At 49.7% G+C, this 14,649-nt stretch overlaps 1 protein-coding gene across 2 annotated transcripts in view; it reads right to left on the reverse strand.

Annotated features, from left to right (window-relative positions):
• Positions 1-3,205: 3,205 nt before the first annotated feature.
• Positions 3,206-14,649, reverse strand: part of GLG1 (golgi glycoprotein 1) — a 161,386-nt gene continuing 149,942 nt past the window's right edge. The window contains exons 20-27 of one of the 2 annotated variants that reach the window (XM_045076303.1): positions 14,448-14,571; positions 13,605-13,747; positions 13,314-13,415; positions 12,272-12,379; positions 10,377-10,497; positions 9,682-9,788; positions 8,101-8,263; positions 3,206-7,063 (exon numbers count right to left, since the gene is read on the reverse strand). In XM_045076303.1, the coding sequence (XP_044932238.1) occupies positions 6,987-7,063; positions 8,101-8,263; positions 9,682-9,788; positions 10,377-10,497; positions 12,272-12,379; positions 13,314-13,415; positions 13,605-13,747; positions 14,448-14,571 (945 nt within the window). In that variant the 3' untranslated portion in view covers positions 3,206-6,986. Of the gene's footprint in view, positions 8,264-9,681; positions 9,789-10,376; positions 10,498-12,271; positions 12,380-13,313; positions 13,416-13,604; positions 13,748-14,447; positions 14,572-14,649 lie in introns of both variants that reach the window. The other variant, XM_004754076.2, reaches the window with a different exon arrangement.

A 14,649-nucleotide genomic window follows, 5' to 3' on the forward strand; every position in this document is an offset into this window, starting at 1 on the left:
GTCTCCTGGGTCCTGAAAGGCCAATACAAGGAGGATGAGGACACCACCGGAGCAGCTGGGGAGCCCGTGGTCAGCTGGCTGCAGCTGCCTTGGGAGATGGCAGGAATTTCTGTGACTTGCCAAGGCTTGCACCAGACTGGAGTCTCAGAAGTTGTGCTGCCCCTGCCCCGTGGCCAAGGTGAGAACAGAGGCCCTAGGGGGTGTGCTCCAGCCCCGGTGCAGCCATCTGGAACACTGACACCAGTTCCCTCCTGGCAAACTGGAAGGTCAGGATAGGCACTGCTGTGTGTGGCCAAGAACCCTGGCTCTGCCCCAGCTTCTGGGTGAAGCCTGGACTTGGCTTTGGAGCCTATGCAGTGACATGGGACCAACTACCCCCAAAGCCCTAACACCCACTCTGTCACTCCTGGCTTCCCCATTCTCTAGTGGTGAATGCCTGTATTTCCTTTGGTGGATACAGCAGAGGGAAGCTCCCTGGAGAGCATCTTCTCTGTTCCAGGCTGCAGAAGGCTGGAACTGAGGAATGGGAATGAGACTCACGAGAAGAGTGGACACACTTGTCTAGGTATGGACTCCCACTGTCTGGGACCTGGACCTCCCAGGTAGCAAGGCCGTGACTTCTCACTGAAAACGACCCCTTCAGCAAGCATTTATGGGGTACTAAGTATTTCCCAGGGCAGAGAGATGACTGGAACAGTCTGAATATTAGTGAGTCTAGAAGGCTTGGCCAGACACTGAACCAACGTATAAAATGCAAGGAAAACTGCCCTAAGGGCTTTAGGGGCAGGAACACAGGATATTTAAGAGTTTAGAGAACAGAGGGCCCCTCCTGCAGGAGCTTCCCAGAGGAGTTGGGAAGAGTCAGAGGTGAGCCCTCAGATTCTGGCTGGAAAGGGTATAGACCCACCTAGTCAACAGCACCGGGGTCTAGTCCCAATTCTGCCAACTTTCTGTGGCACCTTGGGGGAGTCTTTTACCTTCTCTCGGCTTCATATCCACCCACCCACCTACCACCCCCAGTCCAAACCGTCTTTGCCCTTACAGATCTTAAGTCTAACTTTTTTATCTGTAAAAATGGGGAGTAATAGAACCTCCCGGAGGATCAAGTGAGCCAGAGAGACCTCTTCAGAAGGAGGCAGCGTCGGGGGTGGCGGGGCGAGGGGAGGTGGCAGGTGGGTCCGACTTTCACCCTGTGCCCTTTCCCTCGGAGCGGAGCTGGAACAGACCCTCACTGCTGCGGCCGACTGCTACGTGGGACTGCTGGGTGCAGCTCTGACCTACGGCCTGATCTTGGCTGCCCCCTGGAGGAATCGCTGCCGTTGGGCCCACCCCACGAAGCCACTCACCGGACAGGGTCAAGGAGCAGCCCTTGGTTCCAGGGCGCAGGTGGGCAGAAGGTGCCCTCCTGCCAGGGCTGCGGAGCGCAAGGGGCCAAGTCCCAGGGGGTCGCACGTCCTCCGAGGGGCTGCCTGTGTGCCGGACCCTCCCTCCTTCCTCCAGCCAGCTTCCTTCTAGTCTGCTGCCTTTTGTTACCCCATAGGTGCCCCTTTTTCTTCCAGACTGCCCCAATTTCTCCATAAATACAGGAAATTTGAGAAGATACTGCTGTGCTGTTGGTTGTTCTGGGCAAGGGAGGTGGGATTGTAGGACCAAGACCAACAGCACCCTGGGGAGGCCTGTCCAGGGTCAGCTGACTCTGGGGACAGGTCAGCCACCCCAGCCTGGAGCCTGATGGTCATCCAGGTCCCAAAGCCAGTCTGGCTTGTCAGAGGGAAACACATATGGCTGAGGCAGACAATCAAGTTTTGCTGCTCACCAACTGAGAAAGCCGGGTCACAAACCCTCTTACTTCTTTATCTGCTTGAGAGTTGGGTATCTGAGGTCTCCCTCTTTTTGGTTAAAATCCTTTCCTTCTTATCCCCCACCTCTTAAAGATTTTATTTATTTGAGAGGGAAGGAGAACACAGAAGGAGCGAGAGAGGGAGAAGCAGGCTCCCCGCTGAGCAGGGAGCCAGATGCGGGGTTCCATCCCAGGACTCCAGGATCATGACCCGAGCCGAAGGCAGACACAACCGACTGAGTCACCCAGGTGCCCCTTCTGACACCCCCTTTTGAGAACGAATGCCAAATGCCTCTGAGGATTAAAGTTGGTCAAGGATCTTTTATCAGAAATATTACACAAAATTTTAATGGTAGGGGGATTCGATCAGACTGCTAAGGCAGCAAGGTCCCCTTGACGAGAGTAGTGTCCCCTCGAGGGGCCAGGTGCAGTGGGTCAAGGTAACCCACTTCTCCTCTGTGGGAATACCAGTGACAAGGAGCCTGAACCCAGCCCCTCATTTCCCACGCTTACACCACAGGGGGGCAAGCCTTTCCAGGACTCTAGAGCATCTGGCCCCAGACTCCTCCCATTCAGGGTGATGGCTGCCCAGAGCTCCCTACATAGTGTCTGTAGTTCAGGCTCAAAGGCCGCCAAGCCCTCTTCCGCCTTTCTTTTACACTTGACCTTCTCCTGGCCTCTAAGCTACACCTATGTGGCCCCTGCAGAAAATGGATCTGAGAAGAAACCCTGGGCCCAGGCCCCCCAGTCATCTCACTGGGCATCCCAGCACTTGAATCCCAGTACACACACGTCTACTTTGAGAAATCCTTGCTATCATGCCAACTCCTTAAAGCGAGGACTTCGTAACACCCTGACGCAAATTAGCTTTGCTGACAGTGGAGGAAGCGGAAGGCTCAGGAATAGGGTCACAAAGGTCACTAGGCTGTTGGGATGGGGAGGCAAGCGCTGACCAACGGGGACCGGGTGGGGCTCGGAGAAGAAACACTGCCTCGTTCTGGCCCCAGCGGGAAGGTGGCCGTGAGCCAGTGCTGCTATCCACGGGTGCCTCTGTAAGGCCAGATCCCGGCTACGAGCTCTCCGCAGGAGAGCCTTAGGCTGTGCCTTAAACACATCCATCAATTGAATCATTTCTAGCACCTCAGCCTGACAGTCAGAAAACCTTGGATCTAGCCTCTGGCTCTCCTCCAAAGGTCCTGCGTCCTACGCTGCCTGACCTTCCCAGCCCAGGAGGCAAAGGACGCCAGCGAACGCGGGGAGTCAGCGGCGAGAGCAGTGAGCTCCACGGCACAGCTGCTCTGCGGCCGCTCCTGGCAGAGCAGGGGCTTGGGGGGTCCTCCCAGTCACCAGAGAAGATTTCACAAGTAAAAACCTGCAAACTCTTTATTAAATTCTCCCATTTCATCTGTACAGAAAAAAATGCACATTATGTTCAGGATCTCAGTAACATCTCAAAATTACACAGCATGAACATGTAAAAACAAGGAACTGCCGGGATTTTATACATAGAAAGAAAAATCATTTACAAAAGAGGCTTGTTAATTTTACTTTTTTTTCTCTTTCTTAAAAAAAAAAAAAAAGTTCAAGGCCTAAGATCTCGCACAGCATCTGCTGTTCAGTTTGTTTTCCAGCTTGGGCCTGACCTGGGCACGCTGAGCCACGGGAGCCGCTTGGGAAGCCTGCCGCGGCCCAGCGCTGCCGCGGCCACCCCGGCCCGTGTGCGGCAGCCTGCCCTGGGGCCTGCTCCTGCCTCCCCGGCTCTGACACAGGCCTGCTGGGCTCTGGGGTCCAGGTGTCAATTCCATGATGGGGGAAGGCAAAAACAGAACATAGAGGCACTATCTGAATTTTCTCCTTGCTTAGGCAGGTCTCTCTACTGCCCGTATCCCAACATCCCTAATGGTGTGTGGTGACAGGTCTTGGGAGAGGGGAGGAGAGGAAACCGCCGTCAGGATCCTGTCACCCCAGCCCAAGCAGAGAGTCCCACCTTGTGCTCTGGACGAGAACAGTCCCTGGGTCTCCACGGTGACCTCACTAGATGGCTCGGGGAAGCAGGTCACTCTGAAAAGTCAGTCTGGGTTTGTAGGACTTATCTGTTGTCTGAGGTCAGGGCAGGAAGGGGGCTTCGCCTTTGAACTCGACTGCCGTTAACAGGTGGCCCTGGTCCTAATGGAGAGGAAGACCAAGAGGAGAGTACTAGAGAGAGGGCTGACCAAAGACAGATGAGAGAGGGAGACAGTAAGAAAGAGGCAGGCCAGAACATCAGGTCTGGGTCCACAGCCCCTGGGAATCGAGACCAGGAGAGAAGAGGTGAAGAGAGGGGAGCCCAGGAGAAACTCAGGCTACTGGAGCGCTGCATTTCATAAAGTGAGGCATGTGCCGTCCAAATGGTAAGAAATAAAAAGAATCTGCCAGGTTTCTCAAATTTGTAAGAATCTGAAATATAAATATTATATACCTAACTGCACACAACTCAAACAGCTGTCTCCTCTTTGTTTTATGGCAAAATTTAGGTTGAACGTGTCGGGCTGGGCTGGGCTGGCTGGCGTTGTGGCTCTCCGTTATCTGCTCACTGAACATAAGCTGTAGTCGGGGTGTGGGTAGTTCTTCGTGGGAGAGGGCAAGAAACAGGAAATAAAAGCCTTTCCTCAGAAGACCTTGAGACCAGCTAAGTAAGGAGGCCGCCCCACGAAGCAATCCACCTCTGCCTGGATGACTCACACTATAGTGGGGTCTTTGGGAAAGAAGCTGTACCACAGCCTGGGGGTGGGGAGGATGGGAGACATTTCTGGAAGTCATACGCACACATGAAAGTGAATCTTCTCTAGGGAAAATAAAAGTCGGCATATGAGTTCCTTTCCATTTTGTCTGATGATACGAAAACGGGTAATACAGACCTCTTTACTACTGGATTCTTTTATTACGTGACTTCGGGGAATGGGAGGAAGTGAAATCTGATCATTCGGTCACCTCTTCTGGGAAAGCAGAATCTCCCTCCCTCTCCCCCCCCAGAGCTGCTCACTGTCCCCCAGGAAAGGAAGTGCAGGATATGAGGCAGCGGAAGGCCTGTAGGGAATTCAAGCCGCTGCCTGCCGAGTACCAGAATCCCTGGCTTCCAAGGACAGGCGGGCTCAGAACAAACCGACTGGACACACAGCACAGGGAGTGGCAGCCGAGGGGTCTCCAGGGAATGCAGAGGACGAAGGCTTTCCCGCTGGGGTGAACCTTTACTCTGGGTGAAAGGGTGAAGCCTTACTCTGCTCCCGCCTCAGCACGTCTTGCAAGCAGACTTTTCTCAGGACAGCAGCAAGAGCAGAAGGCGGCCAGGGACGCACCAGAGTAAAGGTCTCACCTCCAGAGCTACCCTTCTGTGAGAGACACTCAGAGGGAACAGTCTTGTTCCTGACAGCCTGCCTGTATTTCTGATTTCCTTACCGCAGAGCCTCCAACCCGGCAGAGTAACCTCCTGGCTCTTGAGGGTCGTGGAGCACACGAAGTAGGACTCCCTGAGACTCCGGAGTGAGTTGACAAGGCCAGATGAGTTACCTGGCTACTGTAATTTGCAGCAACTGCCTGAAGCCTTGACCTTGACCCCGCAATCACCCGATGGTTGTTACCATCTGGGCTAGATACCAGAAGAGATAAGGACAAGGTCCATCATTGGCTCCTCCACTAGGGCCACGGCTTCCTCTTCTCGACTAACTCTCGACTAGCTGATTGATCCACGACTGACCCGTAAGGGTGGCAATCCATGAGGCACAGCACCTGTGTTTTTCCACTGAAGGACAGAACGGAGACAGCGGAGCTGCAGGTTCGGATGGTGCTGGGCCCCCTGGAGGTAGAAACTGCTCAGCACACTATCTGGGACTCTGAAGAACGGGTCACCTGAAACTATTCCAAGCAGGATGGTGAAATGCTTTCTAGCAACAAGCAACTGAAAATACTGGCAGAATTATCCCTTTTATTCTATTTCTAAATATGACAAATGCTTCAAGAATCCAACTCCTTCTCAGGCTTCCAGATTTGCTGTAGACAACTAAGACAAACCCAAAATGTCAAGACACATTAAACCATGGCGATGTTTTACACACATTGGGAGGGAAAATGTACAGATGGAGAGCGGTACCCGCACACTCACCAAATGGTAAACGTTTATTCTATCCTGTAAGCCATGCCAGACACGTTGGTGGGGGCTGGCGTTTAGACGACATCCCCAGTTCTCATTCCCAAGCTCCCACAGCTCAGGTGGGCACTCCTGGAGGTGGACCATGCGGACCAGCCCAATTCAGTCCCACAATGGTGGCAGTAGGGGGCTTCTGCCCGAACTCCAAGAGTTTCAATCCCAGGATAGGTGCTGAGAATCAGGAAGACCCTAAGAGCATGAATGAGGGGACCAAGCAGCTTAGCAGCTCCCCTTGGTGACTTAAAGTACCCTAGGCAGGGGAACAGAGCTGGCTTCTGGACCCCACTGCCTCCAGGAAGGGTAGCAACAAGAAAAAGAAGAAAACCACAGTATTCAAATATATGTCAGTCAGATTAGACAAGAAGTAATTCGAATCAACTGATCCACACACTGACCCACTTTGTATGGAACACATTTCAGGGGAGACAAACGTGGTGCAGGTCCCGCAGCCCGCGTGGATGGCGGCAAACGAGGGGCAGGGCAAGGAAGGGCGCCATGGTCTATGTGGACAGTTTAGGCACGTGATTTATAATACTCTGTGGACGTCTAACAGGTTAATAAAATATATATTATATAAATATATCTCCTCCTGTACATGCCGCCCCCTTGTGCAGCCACCGTGACTCCAGGCCCCAAACTCAAACCAAGGTGTGCCAGGTTGCACCCTGATGCTTGCACCACTCCCCTGTACACGCCAAACCTGTCATCCCACACTGGAGGGACGAGGGCGGACGGCCAGGAAGACTGCTTCCATCTAGCTCAGATTCTGGAAAGACTGATGAATCATCAAAGTACAACATTTGGCCAATGCCTACTACAGTGGGTGTACACAGCAAATGGACAGAAAGGAAAAAAACCACGGAGAATAGGCTCCATCTTCTAACAGAGTAACTTTCCAAGTCCTCTCCACAAAGAGGCATGAGGGAACTTGTCTGGGAAGACAGCCTTGAGCCTGCAGAAGGGTCAGGTTGGATGGCCAGTCACACCCTGAGACCACGCTAAATCTTTATAAGCCACTGTCTCGGACCTGCATTGTTGCCCGAAGCATAAAGCAAAGTGAATCTATCCCTGCCCCTCCTTCCCGCCCCGAGCTCCCTCCCGTGGTGTGGTCACTGCCTGCCGGCAGGCCTTCTAAAACTACTCCTATCCCCCAACAGGGTCAGTCCAAATGGGACTGAGTCCTGTGCTAGCCTGGAGGAGGAAGATGCCGGGGATCCTGCTCCCTGGGACTCAGCGTCCAGCCTCTCGGCGCAGATCAAGTGACTGACCGGCTTCACACACTTTCAATCTCCTCTCCAACCCTTCACCCTTGGCCTGGGGAAGCTTATGCTTGCTTTACTTCACTGAAGTGAGGAGATCATAGGAATACTCATGGCCGTGGTGTCTTGACCAGCAGTGGCTCTATTAAGGTGGGAACTGGAAGGCATCATTGTTTCAGCAGAAGAAAACACGACCCAGAGCAGGCTGGTTAGTGGTTTCCCACTCCTCGGTGAAGTCCATGGCCCCCGCACGGTCCAAAGGTGCTTTTGAGAAATGAGCAAGACATCCCAGTAACAGCATATTGGGTGGTGTGTTTTCCCTTAAAGTCCTGCCTTCGCTTTACAGTCGCACAGAAGAAATAACCCCATTGCCCAAGTCAAGCCTGGAGGAGATGTGTTACTATATACATTTTTTTCTTTCTTTAAAAATTTTTTTTTTTTTTGGTGTTTTTGTTTTTGTTTTGTTTTTTAAAAAATCATTTGAGTTGCAGGTCAGGTAAGTTGGTTCTGGAAGTACTGGTAGTTCCATTGGTATGAGAGAGACTTGCCTACGGGCAGGTAAACCCAAATTTGCCAATACAGGCAATAACCCAAGCGGCCAGCTGCTGTTGCTGCACGAAATGGTCGAGGAGGAGGAGGGCACCATGGACACGGGCGAAGTCGGAGACGGGACAATGCAGAGGACACCTGCGGCTGCTCTAACATGGGTGTTGGTGCCACCTCTGAGAAGAGCGAGGTGAGTGGGTACACTATACAGGAGGGCTGTACAAACCGGGCACTGGACAGGTAGTTCCTCTGGTGGTCAAGGTGGCTCTACCTGTCCTTGAGCTCTCGTGTTACTCGCTTGGTGATACGTCCACACATTAGGCCGATCAGGAACAATATACAGATGCTCCCACTGATCACAGAGAGGATGTAGTTCTTTGACGGAGATGTCATCACTTGCATGGCGAGGTCAGAGAAGCCATCTGCTGGGGCCACCTGGAACGACACACCGCAGCATTGGCCTCTGAGAGAACTGTGCTGGGCAGTGCTAGCTCTAACTTGCCCCCCCTCAATCTTTAGTTGATGCCCTTTCTTTTGGGGAGAGAAGACGAGGGACAAGAAAATCAAACACAGAGCTACAATTCCTTTTCCTGATTGTAATATTGTGCATATCTACTGAATAAAATTAGAAAATACAGACAAACACAAAGAGGTGGGATCTCATATGATCCATCACGGTGATCACCACCAACCTGGCAGCAGCCCTTACACTGGGGACCTCACCACAGGTGGGACCCTGGCAAAATGCTCCAAATGGTTTTGCTTTTTCTCCAATGAGGTTCCATACCCGGCATGGAGCCCATAGTGGGGCTTGAACTCATGACCTGAGCTGAGATCAACAGTCAGCTGCTCAACCGACTGAGCCACCCAGGGGCCCCACTGACATGTTTTTAGTCATTTAGTCCTCAAACCAATCCCACATTACAGCTGAAGACCCAGAGGCCCAAGAGGTGCGAGGTGGCTACTTGTACAATGTCGCAAGTTCTTAAGTATTCAGATTTATTTTTATAAACAGAGAGAACAGTTGAGAATGTGTTGGATGCTGCTTCTGTATCTTAACTTCCTTTTACTCACCAGTAAATCGTGAGCGCTGCCCCCAGTAGAAACACTGTGTAAACATGACTCAGGCTGACTGAACACACGGCACCGCTCCCACAGTCGTGGACCTGCAGTCTAGCCAGTTTCCATCCCAGGCTCCTCTCTGCTTTCTCGAATGGACCTCTATGCAGCCCACAACAGAAGAATCAGGGCCCAAAGGCTCCCCAGGTGCACAGGGACACGGACCTGCTCTTTTCGGTTCTCAACTTAGCCTGGGTACCCGAGAGGGTCTGCCCAGACATGTGGCTGTGTCTATCTGCTTCTCTACTCATCGCATAGCGCCAGGGAGGTTTCAGATGAACCTGAATCTGAGCACTGACATTTGCCAAAACGAGGTGATCAGCAGTCACTGCAGCAACTCAGCAACTGACCCGTGGAGATGGCGAGTGAGGACGCGACTAACGTGGCGCCCTCCGCTGCCGCGCTGAACCGAGGGCTTCCAAGCCGACTATGCTCCCTTGGAAGAACAGCTGAGGGCCGTGCTTGCTGCTCGGACAGCTGTGGTCCCTTCCCTTCCATCTAGGTGTGAAGACTTTTCATGGTCCTTCCTGTCTGCCTGTTACCCTGGACCTTTCACGCGGGTGACAGACAGAAGGAACTGTTCAAGAAAGTGGTCAAGCTGGGGAAGCTTCAAGGACACGGACAGACTTTGCAAGTCCCCTTACGGCTGGCCTCGCAGCAAGGACAGGAAGGCCGGTGGAGTATCTGGGGAGCCGACAGAGGTGGTTGTTTCAGGAGACTCTCTCAGTCCTTACCTTTGCAGCGTAACTCCACATTTCAATCCGGTCATTGAGGCGTTTTTTGCACTCAGGTTGTAACCTCACCCGCTTATCCTCCAGGGCCTCCATGAGGCAGGACATTTCTGTGGAAGAAAAGGGATAAGAAGGGTCAAACTGTCCAGAACAGAAATTTCCGTAAGGCTGGGGAGAAAGGGACCTCACCACCAGAGAATGCAGATTTGGAGGCTACACAAAGTTAAGTCCATTCTAGGAAACTTGAACCAAGATTTCACATGAAGAAGAATGTTGAACTTCCAAGGCCAGCTGCCCAGCCCTTAAAACCTCTCTCATTTTTACTGGGCACATCTGGCTCAGAAACAACCTTCTACCAGGATTTGCCCAGTGTGGCCACTGGGAAAGCTGATGAAGCAGCTCCAGTTTGGAAAAGGGGGAAGAGGGCCGTGACGATGACTAAGTTTTGCTTTCCTGATACGTAACTCAGCCCTCCCTTTTCATCAGATGCGTACATCTGGTCATGGCTAGGTCAGTTCAAACCTGCAGGATTATTCTTAAATTCATACTGCCACAAAACCCTCGTCGCAGCAGCAACCAGGCCCCCAGAGGATGTTGTCTGTGGCTGAGCTGCGGCTGCAGAATGGAGCAGCTGTGAGCACTCTCCCAGGGGAGTCCGAGCGAGAGCTCAGGGAGGGTCAGAGTGAACAGTGACTTACGACGCCCTCGGCCAGGGGTAATGGCTGCACAGTGGTGTTTAATGTCCAGGGCACACGCTGTATGAAGGACTGGGTCCACAAAGATATCTGCTTTGCTCTCCTTCAGCATGTTTAACACTTCCTAGGAAGGGAAAAACATTGCAGAGAGAACTTTTAGAGAGGAAATGCATCAGAACTGTTATCTGCATATACTTTATATATAAACAAAAAAGTCAAGGAGGGAGGGTTGAGGTTAACAACAGAACTTGTTGAGATAGGTGGCAAACTGGTGATGATGCAAAGAATGTAGAATTTTAGCAACTGATTTGATTCCATAAATACACTCAGAGACCTAGTGTAAGCAAAGCCATGTGTTAGGTAAAGCAAGGGGTTATAAAATCACATTTGGCTTTTGGCAGTCTGCTATGCCATATTATTAAATACTAAGTGTTGGTATTTATAGTGGTATAATATAGCTATTTCCTTACTTTAAGAGGACTGAAAAATGTGAAATCTGATAATCAGAATAATATGCTATCTTAAAATTCCCAAACAATGGTCAATATTTGCAAAATGTTTTACTTTACCTCTATTATCCTCAAAAGAAAAAAAAAAAAAAAGACCGAGAGAGCATAAATCTTACTGCAAGAACAATTCTTACTGAGTTTGAAAATGTTCCGAACAAGAGGAATATAAAAACGATGGAACTGAAATCAGCTCTGCAGTCTCTCCATTTATACACGATGAAACAGGAGGTAAAAATAGGCCAGGAATGCCTTCTTTTTTTTTAACTTTTTTTTTTTTTTTAAAGATTTTATTTATTTATTTGTCAGAGAGAGAGCGAGCGAGAGCTAGCATAGGCAGACAGAGTGGAAGGCAGAGTCAGAGGGAGAAGCAGGCTCCCTGCAGAGCAAGGAGCCGGATGTGGGACTCAATCCCAGCACGCTGGGATCATGACCTGAGCCGAAGGCAGCTGCTTAACCAATTGAGCCACCCAGGCGTCCCCTTTTTTTTTTAACTTTTAATTAAATTTATTTATTTACTTGAAAGAGAATGAGAAAGAGAATCTCAAGCAGACTCTATGCTAAGCCTGACGTAGGGCTCAATCCCATGATCCCAAGGATCACAACCTGATCTGAAACCAAGAGACAGACGCTCCACTGTGCCACTAAGGTGCCCCCAGAAATGCTTTCTTAAATAGTTTGCTTTCCATGGAAAGACTAAATATAGTCTCTATAACACAACAATAGCCAAAACAAGAAAACAAAAACCAAAACTCAAATATTGTTCAAAAAGTCCTCCTCAAGGTTAAATGGGATCATCTGATGGCAAAGCAGTCCAAGGAAAGTGTCTGGATTTAGCTTTCTGCCAACTCCCCTTATTCCTCATGTGCAATCGGAAGCATTTGAGCCAATGAAAGAGCTGTATACAAAGTCACAGTGACTCAACAGTGACATCACTGAAGCACTTTTCAAGAAAAGAAAAAGCTTTTTGAAAAAGATCAAATAGATCATCTCAGTAGCAATTCTGCAAGATAATGTACATTTAGCAGTTATATTTTGTTAACTTTGTTTTTATGTGCTGTTTCTGAAATGATTTTCATGGATGCAGAGTATGTACTGGTATGCTGGACCTGACATTTTGCTCTTGGCAGTGTACTCACGGTGCCCCTCAACAACAGGCTGGCCATGGGGATGAGACCTATTTGCAAAAAAAGTAGGACATGCGAAAGAACATTTAAGGTATAGGCAATTAACTGTCAAGAACCCAATTAAAGTTTCCTAAGAGGTAACAGTGTATAATTCTGGGGAGGAAGGTTTCGATGTTATCACTGAGATGTCAGAGGACAGCATTGGAAGGAAAACCAAAAAGGAGTGAAAACAACGGGAGAAGAGGCATCCGATGGTGGTGGTTACCTTCTTACAGGTGTCTGTCTTGATTTTGAGCAGGTTGACTTTGAGGCACTCTTCCACTTGACCCGTCTGCTCCTGGGCTGCAGCTTCCTCGGCACACAGATTAGAGATCTGTCGGGGAGACACATGAATCACAAGGCTGTCTCTACTCTCACCAGAATTGTCTCTGCAGCCTGTAGATTTGGTGATCCTCCCACATGAGACCACAGGTCCTCTCCAAGAGTTTCCCAATGTACTTCACTCCCCTCCCTCCTGTACGAACTGCCAGACTCCATTCTCCTTTCCAAGGACTGGGACAGAGTTGAAAGCCAGTCAGTGCACCCATATTTATGCTGTCAACCCCGAAATTAGAGACAAGACTGTCCCAGGACTGGTCACAAAGAAGGCAACCCTTGATGACACAGGAGGAAGGTGATATAGCCAAGTGAAATACTAAAAGCAAATGCTTTAAAAGGTGCAGGGTCAACCCAGACTCACAACTTGGCAATATACACACCAACATATAAAGGCGTTCTAAAACACAGTCCACACCAAAAATTAAAAACCTAGCCCTCCTTGGACAGCTTTATGAGTAAGCTTCTTGTAAAAATCTTTAGCTATGATCCCCTAAAACTGACATATATTGAACAGTTTTTCACATGGCCTTTTTGAGCTAGAAAGTCAAATAATTTCCAAGGACAGGCATTTCTTTGGTGCTATTCTAAGAGCACTGTATCTTTCTGGCAAGTCTTAGGGTATTCTAGGTTGACCATCAGAATGAGGAGAAGGGAAGAACAAACTACACGGAGACATATGTATGCATGATATATAATAAAGGAGAACCAGGACAACAGAGAAATATGGAATCAACACTCTAGTGATGGGACCAGTGCCAAGTCTAATTCAGTGTCACAGGAAACCAGAAACTCAAACAATGGAGAATCCAGAAGACGGGCCTTCAACTTCCTGCATTTAAAGCTGAAGGGAAAGATAATACAGAACTTTTTTCCAATAAACATTTCTCCGAAAACCTCTGTTTGTAACCAGTTTCATACCCAAACCCTACCTCGTCTGAGCAGTGCAGCTGGAGCTGGGGATCGAGTCGGTAATCCAGAGCGGACTCCTGGATAATGATCCGGATCTGGTCTTCGCAGTCTGAAGAGAGCCGCTGCGGGTGACAAAGGGAGACTTCATCAGCCTATCGGGCAATTTAAGCTTTTTATTTGGCCCCTGATTTGGGAAAGTAGGAAAAAGGCTTTGGGAGAGCACGAGCAAGCTTGGGACTTCGAAGGAAAAACTACGGGGGGGTCGAGGGTCCTCTACAAACACACCTCTGCGAGAGTCCAAGCCAGTTTACCTGATCAGCGTATCTCAGCTTGAGGCAAGAGATGACTTGACCTTCCAGCTCTGAATCATCCTTGGCCTTAGTCAGGATGCCATGGCAGAATTTAGGAATGTCAGCTTTACAGGCTTTCCTTAACACAGGGTTTAAGCGGTAATCTAGAGTAGAAAGTGGTAAATACCTGATCAAATGTTCCACCTGGATTCACAAACATAAGAAGGGGGGCCTGCCTTTCGAAGGGGGGCATATTATGTCAGTGACCACAAATGAACCACTGATTCGTTTATTTCCTAAATGTTTACAGAGCCCTCACTACGCTGTTTTCAATCAGCAACAGAATTTAATGAAAGAGGAGAGGTGGAGACAGAGACCCCAGGAATTCTACTTTGCAGCGGCTCCGTGCGCTCTGCTGGCACCAGTATTCTTGCTAGTTGTCACAAAGCCCAAGCTCCCATCACCAACCTTTCCCATAACAGGTGCTTTGGACAGCACTGAGATTACTTGACTCATCTTACCCATTATGTTACAGGTCTTGCAACTCAAGAGCCGAAATTTCTCCGTTCTAAAAGACATTACCCATACATTCTCCTATCACATGCAGGAAGTTTTGTTAAGACTCTGGACTTTTCAAAGAACTCTCGTCCTGACTCCTTCTGTCTCCTCCTTCCTGTGACTTCCATTCTGTTCTCCCAACTACTCTTTGAAGGAAGAATAAGTCATTTTGCTTATTGCATCCAGACTGTTCCCTTAAAACCCACGGCCAACAAAGCAACTGTAGTTTAATGAGGCTGGTATATGTCAACTCAGCTGCACGGAAGCCACACTCAGTGGGATGGGAAAGCCAGGCTACAATGCTACCTGTGTTCTGGGTGATCTGGCGCTTGGTTATCATCTGTTTGCATTTGGGATCCATCAGTTCACTGTTTTTATTTTGCTTCAAGCACTGCAACATGGTTTTGGAATCTGCTTCTGGACAGAACCTCTGAAAGAAATAAAGTTTTACAAAAGTAGTTACCCAAATATGGCAATTAACAGTGCCCATATCACTCTTCCATCGACT

Source organism: Mustela putorius, unplaced genomic scaffold, assembly GCF_011764305.1.
Source record: "Mustela putorius furo isolate JIRA1106 unplaced genomic scaffold, ASM1176430v1.1 tig00000174_pilon_pilon_pilon, whole genome shotgun sequence".
NCBI classification, from domain to species: Eukaryota; Metazoa; Chordata; class Mammalia; order Carnivora; family Mustelidae; genus Mustela; species Mustela putorius.